The following is a 24,225-nucleotide window of genomic DNA, read 5'->3' as shown; positions in this document are numbered from 1 at the left end:
AGATTTTTTATAGGTATCGTCTACCCAGAAGACACTACCAAAAAAGGAAGCAAATAATAAACCAATATGAGAAGACTCTTTGGGAAAGCACTGCCAGGATGCAGAAGACATCGTTGTGTTGTGACCTGGCACCATTGTCAGCCTTGAGGAACTAGGGTGGACATGAAGAGACTCTTGGGGAGGGGGAGCCCTGTACGCTTGTGAAAGGCCCCGAGCTTTCACTTTGGTCTTTACTGGGTGTCTGTCGTTATTGAAAAGTCAGAGAGGATAAAGCCCAGTTCCTGCTTACAGGGCGCTCTGCCCGCCTAGAATGGGCTGTAATAGATTAGGCTTGTAATAGGGTCGACTAGGCTGATAACAGGCCGGGAAGGCTCTTTTCCCCCAAAGCAGAGCGCGCACCAGTCACCTGTTTAATTGAGTGTCTCCTAGCTGCCGTCGTGCTGGGTGGGTGTACGTACAGGATGTGAGGTGTGGAAGTGGTCTTCTCGGCCCTCAGAGCCGTTCTTGATGTAATCTTGAGCGTTCAGCTGCCCTTGTTTCCTTCCCAAACGTCCTCTATACATGCAGTCTCTTTGCCCGGAAGATTTATTGTCCTTCCACTGTCGCTGTGTGCCTCCCAGGCTGTCTGTTTAGAACAGGCGTGACTGAAGGGAGTAAGAGGCTTTCTTTGAGCCTGATGTATTGGAGCCGCTTCTGTAAATTTATTGGAGGGGATGCTTACGTTTCACGAATTCTTCAGCATGAAAACACTGGGTACTGTCTAGATGACAGGATTAAAAAAGGTTCATTATGGAACAACTCCTGGCACTTGGGAAAAAGCATTAAAAATGCACCCCTCGCCCCACCCCCTGCTCTGGGCTGGTACCCAGTTTCTCCTTTCAACCTGGGGCTTAAGACCACTCCCACGCCTTGGCCCTCGCCTGTACAGAGCTCCAGGCCACTGCAGCTGGGCCCCTGCCCTCCGCTGAGGGTCTGGCAGATGAGTGGGAAAGGAGAAAAGCGAATTCTGAGCCAGGACCAGAGGTTATACAACTCCAGTTGTGCCTCGCACAGTGTGTGCCTGGGACAGGGGTGCCTTGGTCAGGAGAGAAGGTCATTGGCCCCAGGGTAGTGAGTGGCCCGTGTTGTGCCCTGCAGCCCGATGCTGGAGAAGGTGGCTCCCCAGTCCTGGTTTCCCTGCTGGAGCCAGGCCTCAGGGTGTAGCCGTGGTTCTCCAGTCCTGTCCCTAAAGACACCCCCCTCCCCCCGGGAGAGGTCTGTGGGAAGCTGAGAAGCCACTGGTGGTGGTGGGGAGCCTCGCCCGAGGGTCCGGTGGGAGGGAGGAGTTCACGCCCAGCATTTACACTGGCCCCAGGGCACCCCAGAGGCGACACCACCAGACCTGCAGGAGGGACTGAGTGAGTGAGTGGTGAAGCCGTAGAGACAGGGACGTGGGTGACTCATTCATTCTCGAGTTCACGCATTCTTTCTGTGACTATTTATAGCGCCCTTATTATGTTCCGGGCTCTGTTCTCAGCACTGGATTGACCACACTGAATATCCAGGGAGCTTACCCTCCAGCAGAGAAAACAGATCCTCGGTTCTTACGCAAATAATGATTTAAATGCTGTTTTTGAAATGAGGGCTGTGATGAACAACTTCCCTGCGGCAGTGACATTTAAGATGAAGCCTGAAAGATGAGAAAGGGTTGGCTGGACCAGGGGGTTGGTGCAGAGGGGAGCGCTCCACAGAGAGAACACCCTGTACAGAGGATCCCCGAGGTGGGAGGAGCTGAAAGGGCAGCGTGGCTGGAGCCTGCCGAGTAGGGGCAGGAGGAGAGAGCGGGCAGAGCAGGGGAGACAGTCCGGAGCTTGATCCAGGTGGTCTCGGGGCGGGTGCTCGCCTGCTGGGAGGGAGGGGGAGACTTGAGCAAGGGGCCCTGTGCTGGAGAGGCCCGTGCTCTTGGCGTGACTCAGAGTGGACCTCCCTGGACTAATACCCTGCAGGCAGTCAGCCAGGACTGGAGTTGACTGGGGAGGGCAGAGGTCTAGGGGATGAAAGCATCCAGGTGGCTGCTGTGAGTTCTGCAATGGAAGCTGACCTCAGAGTCCTGGCTGGACTGGGTGGGAGATGGGCCACGAGCGGGTGGGGGCCGGGAGGCTGGGGCATGGAGAGGACAGAGCCGAGTCAGAGGGAGGCTGCAGGAATGCCCTGAGTGCGGCTCCCTTTTCTCAGGGGCTTATTGCAAGGCTGGGCAATTTTCATCCCTCTTGTCATTTAATCTCCCTCACAGCCCTATGAGGTTAGTGCTTTTATTTTCATTTTACAAGCGAGGTACCGAGGCTTAGAGAAGTTAGTAATTTGACAAAGGTTGAAGGTCAGGGAGGCTCAAGGTCATGGGAGGCATCTGAAGTTCCCTTGTGGTTGCGTGGAAAGTGAAGGAAGGTGGGAAAGAATGGAGTTTAAGGATGGAGGGTCAGTAAGTGGGAGCTGATGTCATAGAAGAGAGTGACAAGGTGTAGGGTGGAGTGTCCTGGACAATAGCAGATGACGGTGATGAGGCCCTGAAGGGACCTAAGGCTAGATGGTGGCCACCTCCATTGAGCTGTGGGGCAGCCCCATGGCTCCCCTCCCGCCACTGTGGAAAGTTCATCCCCAGAAAATTGGGGCAGGGCTGTGTGACGGTGATGGAGGTTCGTTTTGTATCCCGTTCTGCTCGTTCATAACCATCTCTCTTTGGGGTCTCCCTCTTCCTCCATCCAGGTTCCGTGTGTACCACCCGCACCAAGACGGGAGTGGGGTACCCGCAGCTGAGTGCTGTGATCGAGTGCGCAGACTCGGCCCACGGCCTGAAGGGGCACATCATCTCGGTAAGTGTCCAAGTGGGGCTGGTGGAAGGGTCTGGGAGCATCTGGGGAAGGCCCCTGCTCCCTGGCTGCCCTTCACCTTGTTGGCATCCTGTGGGCTCGGGAGTGAGCCAGGCACATGGTCACGGCATTTGGTGACAGTCGACCCTACTCCCTATGGATTCAGCTCGAGGTGGTGGATAGCATGACGGGGGGATACGTGGGGAGCTTTGAGAAAGTGAGAGGGCCACGTGTTAGCTTGCTAGGGCTGCCGTAACAAAGTGCCCCAGACTGGGTGGCTCAAACATGAGAAATATATTGTCTCACAATCCTGGAGGCCAGAAGTCCAAGAATAAGGCGTCAGCAGGCCATGAAGCCTCCAGGGAAGGCTCTGTTCCGGGCCTCCCAAGCTTCTGGTAGTTCTTGGCTTATGGCACCAGAGCTCCAGTTTTTACGTGGTGTCCTCCCTGTGTGCAGGTTTGCCTTTGTGTCCAAATTTCTCCTTTTTATAAGAACATCCGTCATTTTGGATTAGAGGCCCATTCTACTCCAGGGTGACCTCATTTTCGCTAATCACATCTGCAGTGGTGTCAGATGCTGTCACCGGTTACCGTAGTGAGGGCAGATTGAGTAGGATGTTGGGGGCAGAAGTTAGATTTTTGTGGGTGGAGAAATGTATGGGAAGGAGATGAGCGCAGAAGCAGAGTCAGTGATCATGAAGCTTCTGGAAGTGCAGCACCTCAGTACTCAGCCACTAACTGTCAAGGACTGAATGTCAAGTTAATCCTCCATTTATCTGTTATTCTACTCCACCTTTATCGACATGACCGTCATTCACATAGTTACCACGTCTCTTCCCTTCTAGATGAGATGCTCAGAATAGGACAGAACATGTCAGATATAACTGGATGGACTTGGACAGAGCTATGGCTTCCACTTATGTGGGTGATACATACATACATGTATATTATATATAATTAAATTCTGTATATTTAATATATATATATAAATTCTGAAGTGGTGGTGTATTTTTAGCAGTGCTGTAACAATGAACTCACACTGAATAGAGTAAATTAAATCTTCAGACCTTTTCACTGGTCCAGTTGCTAAGCCGTGCTCCCACATTAAGTAACTGACAGATTATTTTGTAAAAATCCAGATGTAGTAAATTACATATCCTGGTGAAATGATCGCTTGCTGATTTTGGCTCAGCATTTCAGCTGGTGAGATTTGATTTCTGGACCTGCTTTGAGGGTATAATACTCTTTAAAAATCCCTATGTGCACACCATCTCATTTGAGTCTTACTATGGCATTGGAGCCCTGCAGCCATTGCTTCGCCGCACGTGCCTTGTTACAACCAAAAGGAAGATCTAGTTCTTTGACTCGTGGTCCAGCGCACACTTCCTGTGCTCCTTCTAGTTCTTCATCCAGACTTTCCATCCATCCATCCATCCATCCATCCATTCAGTCAGCACGTATTCATTGAGCATCTACTGTGTGCTAGAAGCTGGAATAAGTGACCGAAGATTTATTGGCTGCTGACAGAGTTCTAAGACCTTCCAATTAATATCTTTTCCTTTTAGCTTTTGCTCCAATGAACAAATTAAAACCCATTTATTGAACAACTCATGTGTAAAAGGCTGACATAGAGCCATCATCCTACCTTTACAGAGTGTGGTGACTGAACTCACTGGAGTCACCAAACAGCACTGTCCTCCAATATGGTTCTCAAATGCTCACCGTAGCCTCGTCTTGGGATGGCTGCATGACATTCACCAGGGAGACTTTTCACCATAGATGTTCCTGGACCCCATCCTGTTGAATTAGACTCTTCATAGTTTGCCCTCCAGAGCACCATATGTAATTAGTTATAAGTCTCCATTCACCATCAAGTGTCTTAATAACAATTTAGACCGTATATATCTTCCTTGAGTGGCCACCATTTCTGAATCCGTGGAGGTCAAATTAATGAAGTTTTACTATGAACTTATTCTGAGATCCCATACTTGTGTCTTTCTAGAAATTTCCCAGTTGCTTAGTTTATAGGACCATTTGGGGAGTAGGGGTGGAGGCTCTGCTTGCACCACAAGTGACTCTGAAAATCAACTTGGGATCTCCTTACCCACCATCATTTTATAGCTTATGTCAGCGGTTCTCTAAGTGTGTGCCCAGACCCGGAGTATCATTATCAACTGAGGACTTGTTAGAGGTTCTTGGGCCTCGTCTCAGACCTACTGAATCAAACTCTGAAGGTGAGGCCCAGGAATCTTTTAAGAAGCCCTCTAGGTACTTCAGATGTGCTCCCAAATTTGAGAGCCACTGGCTTCTAGAGCCGAGGGTCGGCACACAGGTCGGGTCCGCGTACCAGAGCCAGAGCTGTCTGCTGGCACCCAGGGAACAGCTTCTGTGAATTTCTCCGGGACAGTGACAGCCCAGGCTGGTGATACCGATGCTCCAGGGTTCTTATTTTTCCATTGATGGCCGGAGCTTTCCTAGATGGGGTTAGAAGTTCAGTCCGTAGTGCAGACCCCGTGAAGTTCACAGACTTATGTAGGTTCTGCACCCTTGACGTCAGTTCATTCCTTCTGACCAGCAGCTGAGTGTCTTGGGGTTCAAAGCAGCTGTTTTTCTCACTGTCCCTTTGTCTAATGGAGTTTCACAAGCAGGTTTCTCCCACTTGCCAAGAGTCCTAAACCCACTGGAAACCCATCAACTGTTAGGATCCTGCCACCTTGTCCAGTTTCCTTCCAGCTGTCTCATTTTACACTTTCGTTGCTGAATTAGCATGTCTGTGCTACTGAAGTTCAGAAGGAAGCCACAGCAGGGGGTCGGTTACACCCAAGAGGCTGGACGTGAACTGTGGTCCACGTGGGCTTCTGAGAGGCAGAGGACTGAGAAATCCAGGACACCTCCTGGGTAGGTGAAGATTAAGGTGTGACCAGTTCATTTTGTCTTGTCGTCTGCTAGGGACATGACACAAAGGAGAGCATTTTAAAGGTGGAAACAGCATTAGAGGAAGTAATGGCTGACATGTATTGAGCAGCTGCTGTCTTTTGGGCACCGTACACCTATAATCTCTAATCCTTGGAACAATCTAGGTATTAGGTAGCTGTTCTCTTCGTTGGACAGGTGTATTAGGGTTCTCTAGAGAAACAGAACCAATAGGGTGTGTGTGTGCGTGTGTGTAGATACAGATTTATTATAAGGAATTGGTTCATGCAATGATGGGGCTGAGAAGTCTCAAGATCTGCAGGTGGGTTGGCAAGCTGGAGACCTAGGAGAGCCGATGGTGTGATTCCAGTCTGAGTCTGAAGGCCTGAGAGCCAGAGAGAGCCAGTGTTTCTGTTGGAGTCAGCGTCCAGGGTCCCAGTTCTAAGGCAGTCAGTCAGGAAGAATTCTCTCACTTGGGGAAATCTCAGCCTTTTTGTTCTATTCAAGCCTTCAGGTGATTAGGTGAGGCCCACCCACATTAGGGAGGGCAATCTGCTTTACTCAGTCTGCTGATTCATGTGTTACTGTCATCCCCAAAACACCCTCACAGAAACATCCAGGACAATTTTTTGACCAAATGTCACTCCGTGGCCCAGTTGACGCCTAAAATTAACTGTCACATCCAGTGAGGAGACTGAAGCTTTGAGACCTAAAGTAACTTGTTCAGCATCACACTGCTGGTGGGGGGCAGAGCCAGCTCTCAAACCGAGGTCTGTTCATCTCCCGTGTTCCACTCCTTCCCTTGACCGCCCTCATTTAGAAAGTGTGGAGACTCCGAGGGTGAAGGGCTAGCTGAAGTCACCGAGAATGCAGGGTTGGCCCAGCATCCCGGGTCTGCGCCTTCCCCATCACACTGCTTTGGGGGACTTCAGCTTAACCTGTGTTTATAGCTCACCTTTTCCCCGCAGGGTCCCCAAGAATGTCTTCAAGTGAAGGGATCAGAGTCAGAACCCAGTGAACCCTTAGGAAGGGGAGGGATTGGAACAACCAGATGAATTCATTGTCCACTGATACCCGGAATGGCTTGGACTTTGTAGTGCTTCACAGGACCTAAATAAAGGTCCTGTGATGAGGTTGGCTGGGATCACTATTGTCTCTTGACTCAAGGCCAAAATTTTAACCAGTGCATTTGATAAAGACCTAGAGAGCGTGCTTCTCTAGTTTGAGGAGGGAATGATAGAGGTCAAGCTGATTCAAAGTTACCTCTGACCCCCTCCTTGTCTACACCCAGTCAGTAGGGCTCTCATCCACTCACTGACCCTCTGCAAAGAAGGAAAGATTGATTGGCAAATTTCTTATTTTGTTGATTTAATGTAGTTGTTTAGGAAACGGTTAGACCATTATTTGGAAACGCCTAAACAAAGTCATTCAAATAATTTGAGGCTTGAGGAATTCCCCAACCAAAAAGGTTTAGCCTAGAAAAAGTTAGAAATATAAAGGAAATAAAGATTACTGGAAATGCCATCTTTTTCAAAAAATTTATTTTACTAAAGTGTAGTTGATTTACAATGTTGTGTTAATTTCTGCTGTATAGCAATGTGATTCAGTTATACATATATATATTCTTTTTCATATTCTTTTCTATTATGGTTTATCACAGGATGTTGAATATAGTTTCCTGTGCTGTACAGTAGGACCTTGTTTATCCATTTATACATAATAGTTTGCATCTGCTAGTTAATCCCAAACTCTTCATCCCCCTCCTTCTTGGCAACCATAAGTCTGTTCTCTGTATCTGTGAGTCTGTTTCATAGATAAGTTCATTTGTGGCATATTTTAGATTCCACATATAAGTGATATCATATGGTATTTGTCTTTCTCTTTTTGACTTACTTCACTTAGTATGATAATCTCTAGGTCCATCCATGTTGCTGAGAATGGCATTGTTTCATTCTTTTTTATGGCTGAGGAGTATTCCATTGTGTATGTGTACCACATCTTTTTTATCCATTCATGTGTCGATGGACGTTTAGGTTGTTTCCATGTCTTGGCTATTGTGAATAGTGCTGCTGTGAACATAGGGGTGAATGTATCTTTTCAAATTAGAGTTTTGTCTGCATATATGCCCAGGAGTGGAATTTCTGGACCATATGGTAACTCTATTTTTAGTTTTAAAGGAACTGCCATAGTGTTTTCTATAGTGGCTGCACCAATTTACATTCCCACCAGCAGTGTAGGAGGGTTCCCTTTCCTCCACACCCTCTCCAGCATTCGTTATTTGTAGACTTTTTGATGGTGGCCATTCTGACCTGTGTGAGGTGATACCTCACTGTGGTTTTTTTTGGTTTTTGTTTGTTTGTTTGTTTTTGCGGTACGCGGGCCTCTCACTGTTGTGGCCTCTCCCATTGCGGAGCGCAGGCTCAGCGGCCATGGCTCACGGACCCAGCCACTCCGCGGCATGTGGGATCTTCCCAAACGGGGGCACGAACCCACGTCCCCTGCATCGGCAGGCGGACTCTCAACCACTGCGCCACCAGGGAAGCCCCTCACTGTAGTTTTGATTTGGATTCCTCTAATAATTAGCGATGATGAGCATCTTTTCATGTGCCTGTTGGCCATCTGTATGTCTTTGGAGAAATGTTTATTTAGGTCTTTTGCCCATTTTTTTGATTGGGGTGTTTGTTTTTTTGTTATGGAGTTGTATGAGCTGTTTGTATATTTTGAAAATTAAGCCCTTGTTGGTTGTATCATTTGCAAATATCCTTTCCCAGTCCGTAGGTTTTTTTGTTTTGTTTATGGTTTCCTTTGCTGTGCAAAAGCTTACAAGTTTGATTAGGTCCCGTTTCTTTATTTTTGCTTCTGTAGAAAAGCCATCTTAAGATAACCACTGCTAATGTTTTTATATGTATGCTGCTAGACGTTTTCAGAGTTTACTCTTAAGTAGGGTTCTAGTCTCGTTCTTCCATTATTATAGCTGTGTGACCTTGGGCAAGTCACTCAACCTTTCTGAGTCTCCCTCTTTGTCTTTCCCCACCTATAAAATATCAGCTTCAGGTTCTTGTGGTGTTTGAACAGAAAAATGAAGTTTGTAACAATCCCTTGTTCGTAGCCAGTGCTTGATTCCAATTCCCTCTGCCCACTGCATGCTGACTTTTCTACTAAAATATGTTAACACTCTTGGAAAACAAGTAACCCTTGGAATATTTGCATGTTGTTTTTTAAAAACTCCGTGCAGCTATGCATGTTCGTGTATGAAAGTAAGCGTGTCTGATTGCAGAGGTTTCCCCATACTGCTCTGCCTCCTGAGAACATGAAAGGATGCTTTAACCACTTTTGGAAATTACCTATAAATGGTAGTAGGGAGAGGACTCCTTGGCCGTAAAGCGTTATGTGACGTTGGGTTGCATTGGGTTAAACTGCAGTCCTGCGCATTTGCTCTGCATTATATTTCATAAATCCCACCACAGCACAATGAACAGACAAGGCCCTATGTATGGCTTCCTCTCTGTGGCACATCACAAAGTCCTATTAACTGTGGACATTTTGGCCCATCCTGGGAGGAGACCTCATTTTCTTGGGGCCCCAAGAGCACAGACTTTCTGAGTCAGGCCTCATCGCTGACTACATGAGTGTGGCATTTTCAGAAGCCAGCACGAGCCACCCTAGTAGTCACGAGCTAATCACTCACTAGTGAGTGAGCAAAAGACTTAAGGACACACTTTGGTGCGTGTGTATGCACGTGAGTAACTTTTTTTTTTTTTTTTTTTTGCGGCACGTGGCCCTCTCACTGTTGTGGCCTCTCCCGTTGCGGAGCACAGGCTCCGGACGCGCAGGCCCAGTGGCCACAGCCCACGGGCCCAGCCGCTCCGTGGCACGAACCCGCACCCCCTGCATCAGCAGGCGGACTCCCAACCACTGCGCCACCAGGGAAGCCCCGAGTACACTTTTTTTAAAGTCAGATCATGTTAGGGACCTTTTTATTGGGAGCATGAGTTTATTTAATCTTTTGAGGTTATAAGTTTGAAACCCTATTGTGAAGAACTGGTTTAGATAAAAAGATAAATCACTTTAAAAATAATGGCAGGTCAAGTGAAGGGCATGGAGGGGTTGCACCTTTGAAAGAGAAAGTAAATATGCTGGAGATTTGAAGCACCAGCAGGATCCACAGAGCCTTGACTGCCTTCACGTGAAGGGCCTTGGCCAGGTACCTTCTGTGGAGAGACTCTGCCTCTGAAACAATTGCTCATGAACCCGTGGCCCTCCAGGGTCAGGGAAGCCACAGGTGAATAATGTACTTGATCAAGGAGGAGATAATTGCTGTCAGTAAATATTCATAAAAGCCAGAGATTGAGCCTTCACACCTGCTTTTTGATCAGAATTGCAAGGAAGCAGTATTTTGAGGTCTAGCTTCCGGAGGGACAGGGCTAAAAGCATATCAGAAAAGAAGGATTGAGTCACAGAGACCCACGTCCTCAGCTGGAGATGCTATTTGTAAAGTGATTTGTCCCAGTTCCACAGAGACGCCCTCCAACTCCAGGGCCGCACGCACCTTCCTGCCATCATCACACAAGGTAGCCCGGGTGGCCTGGGTCTTCTGTGTCCTTCCCAAAGTGTGTCCCCCCTCCTGGGGACAGGCACTTCCCTCCGAGACCCGTTCTGGGCTCTGTCACATCACGCCGGCCCCGAGCACTGCCCCGGCTTCCGGTGCCTCTGCTTCTTGCCTCTCCCTGCTGGGCAGGCTGCTACCCCAGGCCACCTCTCTGGCCTTTTCCTCCTCGGACCTCACACGGGCCACACTGCCAATAGGAGGTAAGCAGCCTGGTTATGTTGTGCCTCTTGTGCTTGTAAGAAAACACAATGGGTCTGTGTCCTAGTACCTTTGTACTGAGTCCCTGGTGTTGAAACATAAGCCCCACGGCCAAACCGTGCCGGGCAGCCCAAGGTGTCGGGCAACCCTACCAGGCACTGAACCAGTGTAGGGTCCTGTGTGGGTCCAGTGGGTGTCAGGAATGCATGTTTGACTTGGAGGTAACTGGATACTGTACAGGAAGGTGACTAAGAGACACGTGGAGTGTCTGGAAGTATAAAGGAGCGAATTCAGTGTCCCCTCTGGCTCATAAAGTACTTCCGCTTTTGTGCTAAATAAACGTCACTTCACACCGAGCAGCGGGGGAACGATGCCACTGAATGATGGTTATGTGGCTGGCCAGTGGCCAGGCGTGTTGAGCAGGGGCTGGCAGAGGATGAGGTCCAGCCCCTGCGCCCTGCCCGCTCAGCAGTTCCTGCTTCTGCATCCCAGGAGGGGTGCAGGTGCCCGGGATCGGGGTGGGGAGGGGGACAGGCAGTGGGTGTGCAGACCTGAGACCGGACTGACGGGGCCTGGGGACCAGAAGGTGCGGTGGTGAGGGGAGCGTCGGGCCTTGGCCCTGAGGGTTGTGTGCTTGGCTGCAGGCAGGGGTGGGAGGAGGGGGCTGGACCAGCAGATGCCATCGAGTGCCCCCAGGGGAGGGGGACGGCCGGCCAGGCTCCCACTGACAGCCTCTCTTTGCTTTTTCCTTTTTGAAGGATGGAGGCTGCACGTGTCCAGGAGATGTCGCCAAAGCCTTTGGTAAGAGGCCACAGAGGGGGAGGGGAGGGAGCTCCCTGCAGGGGTGCCGGAAGGAGGTGGCAGACACGTTAGGAAGTTCAGGGCCAATCCTGAGTTTCCTCTCCGCCGATTTCAGCCCCTGATTGGCCCAGATCCTGGCATCAGTTTGGTTCCGGTTGGTGGCAGAGCAGGCCGAGTGCCCAGGGATAGATGGAGGGGTGTTGCCCTGTGGGCCAGGAGTGGGTGAAGTCATAGCCCAGAAATCACCACTGGGAAGGCTCAGGGTACCCGAGGAAGAGGACTGTATCGGGTCTGAGACACCGAAACTTCAGCGAGGGGGTCTTCGGAGCCTAACGTGGGGGACTCCTGAGGGAGGGACGGGAGCCCTAGATGCAGTTCCTCACCACAGGCTGAGGAGTCTGTGTCGCACCAGGGGCGGCAGCGTCTGGCTGTGACCCCGCAGGGCTGGGCCACGGCGCCCCAGCCAGGTGTTTCCTTGGGGAGGCACTGGGAGGTCCAGCATCTCTGCGTGCTGTGCTCTGAGCTGCCGCACAGCTGGGGAACCCCACCTGTGAGGTGAGGCCATGTGTGCTGGCAGGGACATCTCTACTGTTGATTTTTGTGCTGCGTGTACTTATTACTGATGGGTGTTCTGTCTCGGGCTCCCTTGTGATAGGGCACACGGTGCACCCTGCCCAAGTGGTGTTTGGACTCCCACTCCGGCAGCTTTCCCTCCCCGCGCTCCCCCAGGACAATGCAGCCACGCCTGTGGAGGGAGAGGGACCAGGTCGGGGCAAAATGCTGGTTAGGAAGGGGCACGAGAGTGTTCAGAAAGGAAAATAATTGGAAGCCACTTCAAAGCATTGTTTGAGTGGATCTGTGCTCTGTGTTCCTGCTGTTTACATCTGCCCCTGGGGTTGTGGTTTTTGGGAGGCCTGGCCAGACACCAGTTGTCCTCTGCCCCCTTATAATCACGGCAGGGGGGCGGTCAAGGAGCCAGTAGTCGTGTTAGGGACCCTGCAGGGAAGAGTCTGCAAAGCTTGCTGCCAAGTAGAGAGGTCCTGGGCCTTGGTTGCCTGATTGCCAGGCCCAGGGGCCAGCCCTGTAGCCCCTGCCTTCCGTAATGCTGGACGGAAGGGACTGGAACACCTGATGCACGCCCCAAAGTCCTCTTGTAAATATTTAAGTGACCAGATGGAAGCAGTCAAGGTCACGTTTCAGAGGATCCTGTGTTTGCTTCTCCTTGTCCTTCATCGTGATTACTTAACAGCATCTGTACGCTGATGTCCTCCTATTCTGAATATAAACCCTCAGTAGGACTCGCTGAGGGTGGGGAATAGTGACTGTTTCTGTTTCTTCCACGTGTGCCTTTCACTTTCCTAACAACTAGTTACTGCCCATCTCCCATGTGCCATGTGCTATAATAAACACTGAGGACACAGCAGTGAGTTAGCCCCACCCCGTTCCAACTATCCGTGGTCCTGATCCAACGTAACCTACGAAGGCAGTTTCAACACCCCAGTCTCCTGTGTACCTATCCTGGAAGTTTCATGTCATTTGGTGATTAATATGGGGTATTGTTTACTCTGGAAGTCAAATGTTTATCACAACAGAGGTGCGGGTAGAGTTTTACAGGATGTATACACGTGTGTGTGTGTATGTGTATGACGTGCATACTTACAGGTTTCTCTCCTTCACACCCAAGCTCTAGTGCAGGAGGTTCTGTCTGTTCTGAGGTCCCTTCATATCTACACTGTGTGAGAGTGCTGAGAGCTTCAGGTAGACCAGATGCCTGATGGGGACATGGCAGAGGAGTTACTGTATTACGTATGAGATTGGACAACATGCTGAGGTGCTGCCCAATTATTAATGTTTCTTTGATTTTCAGAGAGTTAGACCTGTGGAAGGTGGTCATAGATAGGAAGTCATCAATAACCATTAAGGATTGTCCACTGTTATTAGCCACCCAAGCTTCAGTAGGCTAACTTGTTGCTTGGAGCTTCCAGTGCCCTTCTGCCCTTAACTTTTTTCCAAGTGGGGAGGCTGAGCTTTTCTCTGATCACAGCCAGGAGGAGGGAGGGTGAGTTGGTAGCACTTGCATCCTTCCGGAGCCGATTTTCTCTGAGCTCTTTTCTCTGCTGCTTCTTTTCGTCCCCACTTCGGAGTGCAGGAGCCGGAGCAGATTTTGTCATGCTGGGAGGGATGTTTTCGGGCCACACTGAGTGTGCTGGAGAGGTGATCGAGAGGAATGGACAGAAGCTCAAGCTGTTCTATGGGATGAGCTCAGAGACAGCGATGAAGAAACACGCAGGAGGGGTTGCGGAGTACAGGTATGGAGGGTGGGTGGAGCGGGGGTGGGCAGCGCCGTCACCAGTGAGGTTGCGTTCCCCGGCTCCTTACAGAAATGGGGTGGAAGTGGGTCTCAAAGACTGCGAGTCTGTTTATATTATAGTACCACAGGAAGGAGCTAGAACACATACATATTTCTTAATTAAGATGTTCAATTAAAGAAATAACTGTATGGCTTAATTTTTTTTTTTTTTTTACTAAAGTACAGTTGATTTACAATGTTGTGTTAGTTTCAAGTGTACAGCAAAGTGATTCAGTTATATATACATATTCATCTATTTTTTTTCAGATTCTTTCTCCTTATAGATCATTACAAAATATTGAGTATCGTTCCCTGTGCTATACAGTAGGTCTTTGTTGGTTATGTGTTTTAAATATAGCAGTGTGTACATGTCAATCCCAAACTCCCAACCTATCCCTACCCCCAACCCTTCCTTCCTGGTAAACATAAGTTCATTCTCTTTTTTTTTAGATTTGCATGATATATGATTTGTCTTTCTCTGTCTTACTTCGCTTAGTATGATAACCTCTAGGTCCATCCATGTTGCTGCAAATGGCATTATTTCATTCTTTTTAATGGCTGAGTAATATTCCATTGTATATATATACTCCACATCTTCTTTATGGAGTATATGGACATTTAGGTTGCTTCCATGTCTTGGCTATTGTAAACAGTGCTACAATGAACATTGGGGGTGCATGTATCCTTTCGAACCATGTTTTCCTCTGGATATATGCCCAGGAGTGGGATTGCTTGATCATATGGTAGCTCTATTTTTAGTTTCTTAAGGAACCTCCATACTGTACTCCATAGTGGCTGTACCAATGTACATTCCCACCAACAGTGCAGGAGGGTTCCCTTTCTTCCATATCCTCTCCAGCATTTATTGTTTGTAGACTTCTTGATGATGGCCATTCTGACTGGTGTGAGGTAATATCTCATTGTAGTTTTGATTTGCATTTCTCTAATAATTAGCAATGTCGAGAATCTTTTCATGTGCCTCTTGGCCATCTGTATGTCTTCTTTGGAGAAATGTCTGTTTACGTCTTCTGCCCATTTTTTGATTGGGTTGTTTTTTTCAGTATTGAGCCACATGAGCTGTTTGTAAATTTTGAAGATTAATCCCTTGTTGGTCACATATTTTGCATATTTTCTCCCATTCTGAGGGTTGTCTTTTCATCTTGTTTCTGGTTTCCTTTGCTGTGCAAAAGCTTTGAAGTTTCATTAGGTCCCATTTGTTGATTTTTGTTTTTATTTCCATTTCTCTAGGAGGTGGGTCAGAAAGGATCTTGCTGTGATTTATGTCAGAGTGTTCTGCCTGTGTTTTCCTCTAAGAGTTTTATGGTATCCGGTCTTACATTTAGGTCTTTAATCCATTTTATTTTTGTGTATGGTGCTAAAGAATGTTCTAATTTCATTTTTTTACATGTAGTTGTCCAGTTCCCAGCACCACTTAGTGAGGAGGCTGTCTTTTCTCGATTGTATAGTCTTGCCTCCGTTGTTGTAGATTAATTGACCATAGGCGTGTGGGTTTATTCTGGGCTTTCTGTCCTGTTCCATTGATCTATATTTCTATTTTTGTGCCCGTACTGTGAAGTCAGGGAGCCTGATTCCTCCAACTTTTTCTTTCTCTGAGACTGCTTTGGTTATTTTGTGTCTCCATACAAATTTTAAGATTTTTTTGTCCTAGTTCTGTGAAAAATGCCATTAGTAATTTGATAGGGATTGCACTGAATACATAAATTACCTTGAGTAGTATAGTAATTTTGACAATATTTATTTTTCCAATCCAAGAACATGGTATATCTTTCCATTTGTTTGTGTCATCTTTGATTAGAAAACATATCTTGCCTCTTTGAAAGTAGCTATAATTTTCATCCAACCAGGCTTTGCAGTGTTTGGGGCCCCAGAAAGGCAGTGCAGAGCAGAAGTACTTGGGGATAAGTTGGAAATGGAACTAGGGGTATGTGTGAGTAGGTATGTGTGAGTAGGGGACCCTCCAGACTTCCAGGCCTTGTCCTGATATCACAGCCTTGTCCTGATAGAGCTGGTGTGGAGCCTGAGATGAGTCAGGCTAGAAGTGGCAGGCAGAAGGATGGGTCTCCCACTGCATATGATACAGGGGTGGGCGAGACCACCTCACAGAGGTCAGGCCTTTTGGGAAGAGTGCTGTGTGTCACCTGCAGTGGCTCCCACAGGACTCTTGGGCTCAAGCAGTTGACACAGGCAGTATTTTTAGGCATTTAATTATGTTACTGTGCAGAAGGGATGCTCACGTCTGCTTATCTGCTCCACTTCCATTTTAATTGTGTGCACGTGTGTTTTAAGAACGTTGTGACAGAATATACCCACTGTCTCGCCCTGCTCCAGAGTCTGTCATTGCTTCTCATCAGAGTTTGCACTGATGACAAGCTGTGCATAGGACAGGAGGCCCTGCATCCTTAGAAGGATGTCCTTAGAAGGATGGAAACTCAAGACCCCTGCCATGCGCTGATAACCTCCATTTCCTACCACTTATTCCACACCCAAAAGCTTACAGTGGAGGTGTGGGAGTCAGATGGATTGTGTAAGGTTTGAGCCAACCTAGAGGTACACAGCTCAGCTGCACTGAGATTTTCAGGTGGGTGGGAGGGCAGGAGGGGTGGGTTACCCCCCCCCCCCAACTGAAGCTCTGTTCCTTGGGTACTGGTAGGCTGACTTCAATCCTCTTTTTGGGGGGGGGATCTCAGTATCAGTGATGTTGTGGTATGCGAACAGCACGGTGGGAAGGAGGAGAGCAGAGGACTACATTTATACCTTCATTCTGGAAACTGCAGACAGTCCAAGCAAGAGGGACACACCCCGTCCACACCGCCTCTGAAGGCCTCTTTCTCCTGTGTGGTGACTGACGGAGGAGGCTGTACAGTGTGTTGTGGGAGAGAAGGGGAGGGGTTTACTGTCTCACATCCGACCTGGACCTCTGGCCAAGAAGCTTATTTAATGCTTTGCCAGTGACCAGTGTCACTGTTCAAGGGCCCATGCCTGTCTCCCATGTGCTGGTCCGGAAGTGGAGCTGTTGCGATTCCGTGACAGTCAGTTGCTTTGCCTGGAGGACCTTTTTGGCCCTCTAGCCGATGCATCTGTTTTGGGTTCTAAGAAAAGTAGGTAGGGAAGGCCAGACCAGACTCGAGGGTGAATAGAAGCCAAGGAGCTGGGAAAAAAAAAATCCTCTCCTGTGATTTCAGCAGGGTTTAAACAAAAAAGAAAACAGAAGATTTGGGAGTATCAAGACTCAGTTCCAGAATTGGATTCAAATCTTAGCCAAGGAAGGAAAGTGCTGAAGTACCTTAATCCAGAGGCAGCCTGAGCCCTGTAGGCTGCATCTGTGTTCTCTCTCTCTAGGTCTATCTCTGTCTGTCTCCCTCCCTCCCAGCACCTGATGTCTTCCTGAGAATGATTCTCCGTCTTTGATGTTGTATTTAATTAAGGCAGAGTTATTTATGCTTTACTAGTTCTTTCCCACTCATTACCCACTTAGTTCTCTTGCTGTCCTTGGGAGACAGATCAGAGCCCTTCATTTTACAGATGAGAAGACTTGGGCATCAACGATAAGTGACTTGTAAAAGATGCCATCACCACTTAGCAAAGAAGGAATGCTGAGGAACTGGAGGATGTCCAGTAAGCCTCGGGAAGGCCATGGAAACCGCTTTTAAAAGATGAAGGGGCCATCACTTCAGGCACACGTGCGCGTGTTGGTCTCTGCTCAGAGTGCAGTGACGCCAGTCATCTTGGGTGTGGCCAGGGGCCGGCTTCGTGAACTTGGTGCTGTAAACCAGCCACTAACTAGGCCAGCCCTTGGTCTGCTGGATGGTTTAAGTTGCTAGATTTCACCCGAGGGTAGTCTTGCAGGTGTAGATTGCAATGCTCAAGAATTACTACCCTTTTGAAATTCTAGGTAATAACTTTTTGATCAAGAGATGCTACTTTTTCAGTTGAAGAGACCAGCTAAAGAAAGTTCCAGAATTTAGTTAATCGTTAAAATTTCCAGACGGCCTGACCTTTAGATGCATGGATTGGAGTGCTCCTTCTTGTAATGTCCCTCCTAAAGCAAGTCTGGATTGTATCTCCATCTTGCAGTAAGGGGACGTGACGTGGAATCAGCAGTGTTAGACTCAGCAAGGACAGATGTGCTCTAGTGTTGGTGCCACGTGCCAGCTCTTCTGAACTTCTCAGTGTCCCCCTGAAAACTCAGAAGACGCTAACCAAAGCCCTGCAGCCTCCGGTGCTGAGAAAGTCCTCAGTTCTGCTCTGGTTCCACCTTTCAGGAGCCCCGCGCCACGCCCGGGACAACAGGCATAGTGATTTGTGCAGACGCAGGGTGGTGAGCTGGGGCCTGGGGGGCAGGGGCACCCAACAAGGGCCCTGGGAAGACAGGCTGTGTGAGTGGAGCCACTAACCTTACTAGCGGAAGTTTCCACGTCACCTCGCGGTGCTTGACTTGTCCCTTTTCTCCATCCCTTCCCTCCTCCTCTCCAGCTTGTCCCCTGTGAAGGTGCTCTGTCTGACCCTGACTGGAGAGCTGGCAGGGGTTGGGGAGGGACGCTCTGGGCTTGTTCCGTTGTTGATCAGGGAGAGCAAGCAGGAGAGACGCTGGTGGGCAGTGGTCAGGAGGTCTGTTCCGCTGTCCCGTAGGTATTCTGGGGCTCTGGGTCAGTTGGAGGTGTGTGTACAACATGAACAGAGACTGGAAAGGCGGGGCCGGTTTTCGATGGGGACGGAGTAGTGCACACTGCTGGGGAGGACGTCGCCCTCCGGGGTGACGGTCCGGGTCTGTGACTCTTCCAGGGTTGCTGACGGGCTCTGGGCAGCCAGCAGCGAGGTCACGCATCTTGGGTAGGAGGAGTGCCTTCCTCTGAGATGCTGGCCTGACCTGCGTGGCGTGTGCAGCAAGGCCGATGCGGGCGTGGGGTTGGAGGGTGGCGTGTCGCTGCCCGAGTGCCTTGGGCTACGGCTGGGAATCCTTCTGGCCGGCTTCTTAAGGGAAAAGAACCAGATTGAAAGAAAAAACCTCCCTTTTTCTTCCAGAGCCTCTGAGGGCAAGACCGTGGAAGTGCCTTACAAAGGGGACGTCAAGGACACTATTCTGGACATACTCGGAGGACTGAGGTCTACCTGCACCTACGTAGGGGCCGCCAAACTCAAAGAGCTCAGCAGGAGGGCGACGTTCATCCGGGTGACCCAGCAGCACAACACCATGTTCAGCTAACCTCGAGATCAAGGACGAGACGACCTCCAGCCGCCGGAAGCGTCTGCACAGGCCTGCTTTCCCATCCCCCTCCTCCTGGGACGGCAGAGGTTCGGGCTGATCCCAGAAGCAAGGCACTTCCTGGGTCAGCGGTTGGAGCTTAGCTGCCCAGAACGTGTAACCTCCTTGTTAAAACTAACACTCACGCCTTTTTCTTTTCTTTCCTTTTTTTTTTTTTTTTAAGAAAATGGTTTCACTTTAATATAATGCTATGAAGACTTGCCTGCGTGCTGGAGTCTGCATTTGCAGGACCAAGTGGTCGGGGGAGCTGGGGGGTTTTCTGCCTTCTTCCCAAGCTTGGTTTTTGGCGGTCAAGGTACCTGGGGAGGGGAGGGCAGGAGGGAAAGATTGGGGGGAACCACAGCTAGAGGAACCGGCATCCCCTCCATCCAGCTTTCGGTTGCTGGAAAAGAACAAAAGCAGTTGACAGGTGAACCTGAAGAATCTGATTCCGGCAGGTGCCCCCAAGGTGCGGTGACGTGTTTCCACCACCTTCCTTGCACGTGCCTTTTGGGAGCAGGTCCTCTATTGCTGCTGCTTCTAGGAAGCTGTCCCCATCCTGGTTTTTCATTTGGTTTGTTTTCCCCCATCTCTTCCCTCTCCTCCTCCGTTCTGGCTCATCGGGTTGGCCTCTCGAAGACAGAATATTATTTTGAAGTTCCATGAGATCTTTTATTGAAAGGTATCCGCTGAAAAGTTGGCAGGTAGAGAGTCCCACTGGAAAGCAACCAAAACCTTGAGCAGTGCCTTCCTAAAAGGCATTGGTTTAAAATCTGAGCTAGAACCGTTCCCTTGTCACGGTTTCCAGGAAGGACCACTGGGCACTACTGTATAAGGGTCTGTTCATTGGTGACAGTGGTACTTCCTTGGAGAAAGGACCCGTGGCCTTGGCAGGGCTCCCACAGCAGTCCACTGTGACACTTGTCTAAACCGTGAACACGGATGAATTGATGATGCCCGGCCACTTCTTTTGAAGCATTATTTGAATATTAGGACCGGGAGGTGTATGCAGCCCAGGGTATTGTACTTTATCTCCTTTTAAACGAGGCTAAAGCAGCAGATACGGGAGTTAAATGCTCTCTGAAAAGACAAGCGACAGCCCTGGAGCAGAAAGGAGCCACACGCTCCTACTGTGTAAGAGCGAATTAATTGTGTGATGTCCGTGGTGACTGACACCGTGTGAGGAATCCAACCAAACCACGGCACTCCAGGAACTTACAGGGCGGAGTTTAGTCTTTCTTAGAAGAATACCTTTAAAGGTCCAGCAACTTGAACTCCGTCGTAATGCTTTTTGCACCTCAATCCATTCAGAATACTTCTTATACTTGTAGAAACGCGAACGGCTACACATTTGAGATGAGGGTGTAAAGGATGTGGAACATCAAGCAAGACGTGGGGCATTGCTGGAAGCACCCCACCTCTTCTGTCTGCTTGTCTGAGGTGTAAGCCCCATGCTGTTCCTGTGGAAGACGTGTTTGACACTTGAGCCCTCTAGTGTGTTAGCTGCAAGAGATTCATTATTTGCAAAGTAAGGGAGAGAAGTGGAGAAGTCTTAAGTCCATTAAAATGGACGAGCAGTAAGTAATAAGGAAACTTCCAGAATGGCATCGTTCTCCACGCTCCTGGTCTTGGCTTTTGGGGGTCACCTTCTCTCATCAGGCTGGAGCACACGACAGCACCCCTTTGGGCAGTCCTCTCCACGGTGATGGGCACCTGCTTGATCCATCTTGTGCAAACATTTTGCAGACTACCTGCTCTTTGTTTCCAGGAAGGCAGGTCCCTCGCTCACCTGGTTTTTAGGGGAGCGAAAACGTGACTGACTGCAGAAGCCAAAAACCTCATCAGGATCATTTTGAAGCAGAGGTTTCACTTCTAAGGGCCCCTTACCTGCTGCAAGTTCGTCTCTTGCCTCTAGTAGCCGTGGGCATGGGGGAGCCTGCTGACTGCAGGGCTTCCTGTGCAGGGGTGGGTGCCAGTGACTAGATGCCATTCACCTTAGGCAGCTCCACCTGTGGGCTCCTGCCGTGCTTCTGGTGGTTTCCAGGTCTGCCTCGTTGCAGCATGTGAAGCCAAGGCTTTTCTCTAATCAGTATGACTGCTTCAGGTAAGTCTCACAGCTACTGGACCCCAAACTTGTCAGGACCTTTAGCATCTAATATTAAAACAAACAGCAGGGAAGGCAGCGGTTCAGCCCGCTTCGCCAGACTTGCCCACGTCTGCCCAGAACGCTCTGGAGGGTGAGGACTTGGGCAGCCTTCCTGTCTGGGTTACAAGGCTCAGCTCATCACTGCTAGTTTACACACCAACGTTCTCTCTCTCACACACTAGCATTCACAATGCGTCGGAACCGCAACTCTTTAAGTCCTAAAAGAGAGTCCTGGTGAGATGTCCCCATCCGTGAAGCAAGAAGGCAGTAACAGGAAAGGAGTTACCCGTCCCTGCCTGGGCTAAGCGACCACTCTGGATTTAATGCCGAGAGCTCTCTTCCAGCTCTGCAGACCCTTAGGGCTGGAAGGATTTGGTAGCCACGCGTACAGATGCGGGCAGAGAGCTTCACCTGCTTGGGCCCTGGAGGAACTAGTTTCTGGGGCAACTGCTGAGCCTCATCTATCCGAGACTGGGCACCGTGCAAACCTCTGCGTTTCTAACAGGGATGAACTACAGGAAACACGAATGAACTTTCCACCTTCAGACAACTAACCAGTGTACAGCAAAACTGTACAGAAATGGACAGATAATGCTCTGTGAGCCAACAAAGATGCCAAATAAATACTGTTGAAAAGAAGTTATCTCATCTCTTACAAACAGCAACGCTCAGATAGATAGGAGGAGTAAACATGAACGGAACCAGCCAAGACATCAGATGTTGAAATGATGCCTTTTATCATTTATCATCTGATGTCTGATTGACATCAGATGCCTTTTATCTCAGAATCTCCTCTCAAGCAAGACAACAACCCTCTCCCCACCCCCCAAATTAGTAGGAAAGGCAATGCCTCACGTCACCCTCTCCACCGCACACCTACCCAGTGATGACAGCAGCTTAAGTAAGAGGGAGGAATTACGACCATATCCTCAGCCTCGTCTTCCTCCGAGGACCTAACACAAGGCAAAGACACATTTGCAATTGGCACTGTTATTTTATTAGTACGAGTATACTGAAACAATAAACTTGTACTGGTATACAGACAATTTATTTAAAACAATTTTGTTCAAATTTTGAATCAAACATTGTTTTATTATAATAATGAAATAATTTCTACCTAGAAAACCTGCAAGCACCGTCAAAGAAAGGGACCATAAAATTCAATAAACAGACTCGAGTGTATCCTACAAACAGACACACCACGATTAGAAAATAGAATATGAACTCTTCCATTGTTTTTAATATTCGTTTTAAAAAAGCTAGTGCAAGTACAATATTTTACACTGGAATTACAGAGAGTATGCACGCATATGGAAAAAAGTTCTCCTGTCATGATAGAAGCTCTTAACTATGTATGCACTTAAAATTTTCTTTTCAATAAGGTGCAAAACATCATTCCTTCCCTAGTTCTCCTCTGTACTGGCCATGTCAGTCTGATAGTGCCCTCAGAGGTCTAGTGTCTCTTTTTCCCTTGGCCGGTGGGAGGCGTATGATGGGGAGGTTGGTGGGTCGTGAGCTGATACTAAAAAATGCAACAGTGTGACTCTCAGAGATGGCTCTGGGACCAGGACCCCACTGGCTAGAAATTAGGACTCTCATCTTAACCGAAGGCCACCACGAATACTGGCTGGGCTCAGCTGGAGCCTTTCAGCTGACACTGATTTGGGTTTACAGGGAGCAGTGAAGGCCGAGGAGGAAGAAACCTCCCCGAAAGGCCAAAAGGGCAGTTATTCACAGAACTGAATGCACAGGTATCAAGTTTTAATGTTCACTGACTAAAGAATTCACCCCACTCCTGGACCGGATGATTTACGAGTAGGTGGTTCACGTAAGAAGCAGAGGAAACCTACACACCCAGCTTGGTAACCGCTCAGCTTTGCTATTCCAGAGGACAGAATGTTACCTCGGCAAGGATGACTGTAAACAGCGCTTCCAAAGGGGGCCTTCAGACTGGCCATGGAAAAGGAGACTGGCTCATCGGCCATCCCAACAGCAAACGAACAAACTAAAGGGAAAGAAAACTTGGGTGAAATCTCCAATTATCTGCAGTGGAAGACTGGAGTCCTTTCAGATAAGAAAAGTGACGGGAATTCTTAAGAGACTGTTACTGTATAGATACTACCTATTGGCCAAAAAGCACTTAATTTTAATACAGCTGAACCATTTGTATGCGAGTCATGAGGATATGAAAAACTGAAGCTGCTGTCCCCTCCCGCCATCGTACAGGTAAACGTCAGCTACCAGAAACGTCGCATGTAACGGTAAGGGAAGGGCTGAGATTCTGAATTTAAGAATTAGAGGGAGATTTGCTCAGTATCCCCCCAGCTGTCCAGTTTCTGCTGGCTAACTTGATTTCTGGACAGAATATGACTTCTGAGAAGTTGCTCCACGTTTATTTTGGCCTCTTAATAGTAAAGAAGAAATCAAAACCAAAGTAAAACAAGGCATTTCAACTGAAATCCTTGTTTTACCCCACCCCCCCATTGAACTGAGGTGTCGGGGGGAAAGAAGGCTGAACGTTTTTGTGTGTGTGTCCTCGTAATGAGTCCTGTTTTCTTGGTAGCTAGGATCCCTTGTTACAAACACTTCTTGTTCAGAATTATATTCTTTGGGTTTATTGGAACAGGAAGTGCTGAAAATGTCAATCATCATCTCTGAAGAAAAAGGAGTTGCAATGGCTTAAGAGTTTAAGAAAGGGAGCTCAGAGAAGTACTTTCGGCATAGGAATGAACAGTATTCTCAAATTGCAGAATACAGAGTTACTCTCCCTCAGAAGAGGGTTCTATGTAACAGAAACATAGAGGAAGCATAGGTATAGTTGAAGAGCCTTTTACGTAGTAATTCTTCCAGGCCATAACCATACAAATCTGATCATTTAGACATGACACATTTCTATATACAAAAAAAACATGTAACTTTCAACCTTTATGTTTTTTTTTTTTACAAACAAGTATGAAACTCATTGTTTCAACAGATCCATATCTTTCAAACACTGAATGAATCATTTCGACATTCATTTTTCTTTTGTGCAATTTTTAAAAACATTACCTGTACTCCTCAAAGTGAGTGCTTCAAAGTTTTTTTTCTTCAGCTTCTCAAA

At 48.5% G+C, this 24,225-nt stretch overlaps 2 protein-coding genes across 21 annotated transcripts in view; one reads left to right on the top strand and one right to left on the bottom strand.

Moving 5' to 3' along the window:
• Positions 1–19,200, top strand: part of GMPR (guanosine monophosphate reductase) — a 149,762-nt gene extending 130,562 nt beyond the window's left edge. For all 6 annotated transcript variants that reach the window (XM_060163646.1, XM_060163647.1, XM_060163648.1 and 3 more), the window contains 4 exons: positions 2,743–2,849; positions 11,324–11,366; positions 13,516–13,675; positions 18,760–19,200. In XM_060163646.1, the coding sequence (XP_060019629.1) occupies positions 2,743–2,849; positions 11,324–11,366; positions 13,516–13,675; positions 18,760–18,940 (491 nt within the window). In that variant the 3' untranslated portion in view covers positions 18,941–19,200. The remainder of the gene's footprint in view (positions 1–2,742; positions 2,850–11,323; positions 11,367–13,515; positions 13,676–18,759) is intronic.
• A 2,899-nt stretch (positions 19,201–22,099) lies between these two features.
• Positions 22,100–24,225, bottom strand: part of ATXN1 (ataxin 1) — a 399,420-nt gene continuing 397,294 nt past the window's right edge. For all 15 annotated transcript variants that reach the window (XM_060163630.1, XM_060163629.1, XM_060163633.1 and 12 more), the window contains one exon: positions 22,100–23,130. In XM_060163630.1, coding sequence (XP_060019613.1) covers positions 22,910–23,130 — 221 coding nt within the window. In that variant the 3' untranslated portion in view covers positions 22,100–22,909. The remainder of the gene's footprint in view (positions 23,131–24,225) is intronic.

Source organism: Lagenorhynchus albirostris, chromosome 10 (assembly GCF_949774975.1).
Source record: "Lagenorhynchus albirostris chromosome 10, mLagAlb1.1, whole genome shotgun sequence".
NCBI classification, from domain to species: Eukaryota; Metazoa; Chordata; class Mammalia; order Artiodactyla; family Delphinidae; genus Lagenorhynchus; species Lagenorhynchus albirostris.
The sequence above is the reverse complement of the archived record's forward strand: the minus strand, read 5'-3'. Positions and strand labels throughout refer to the sequence as shown.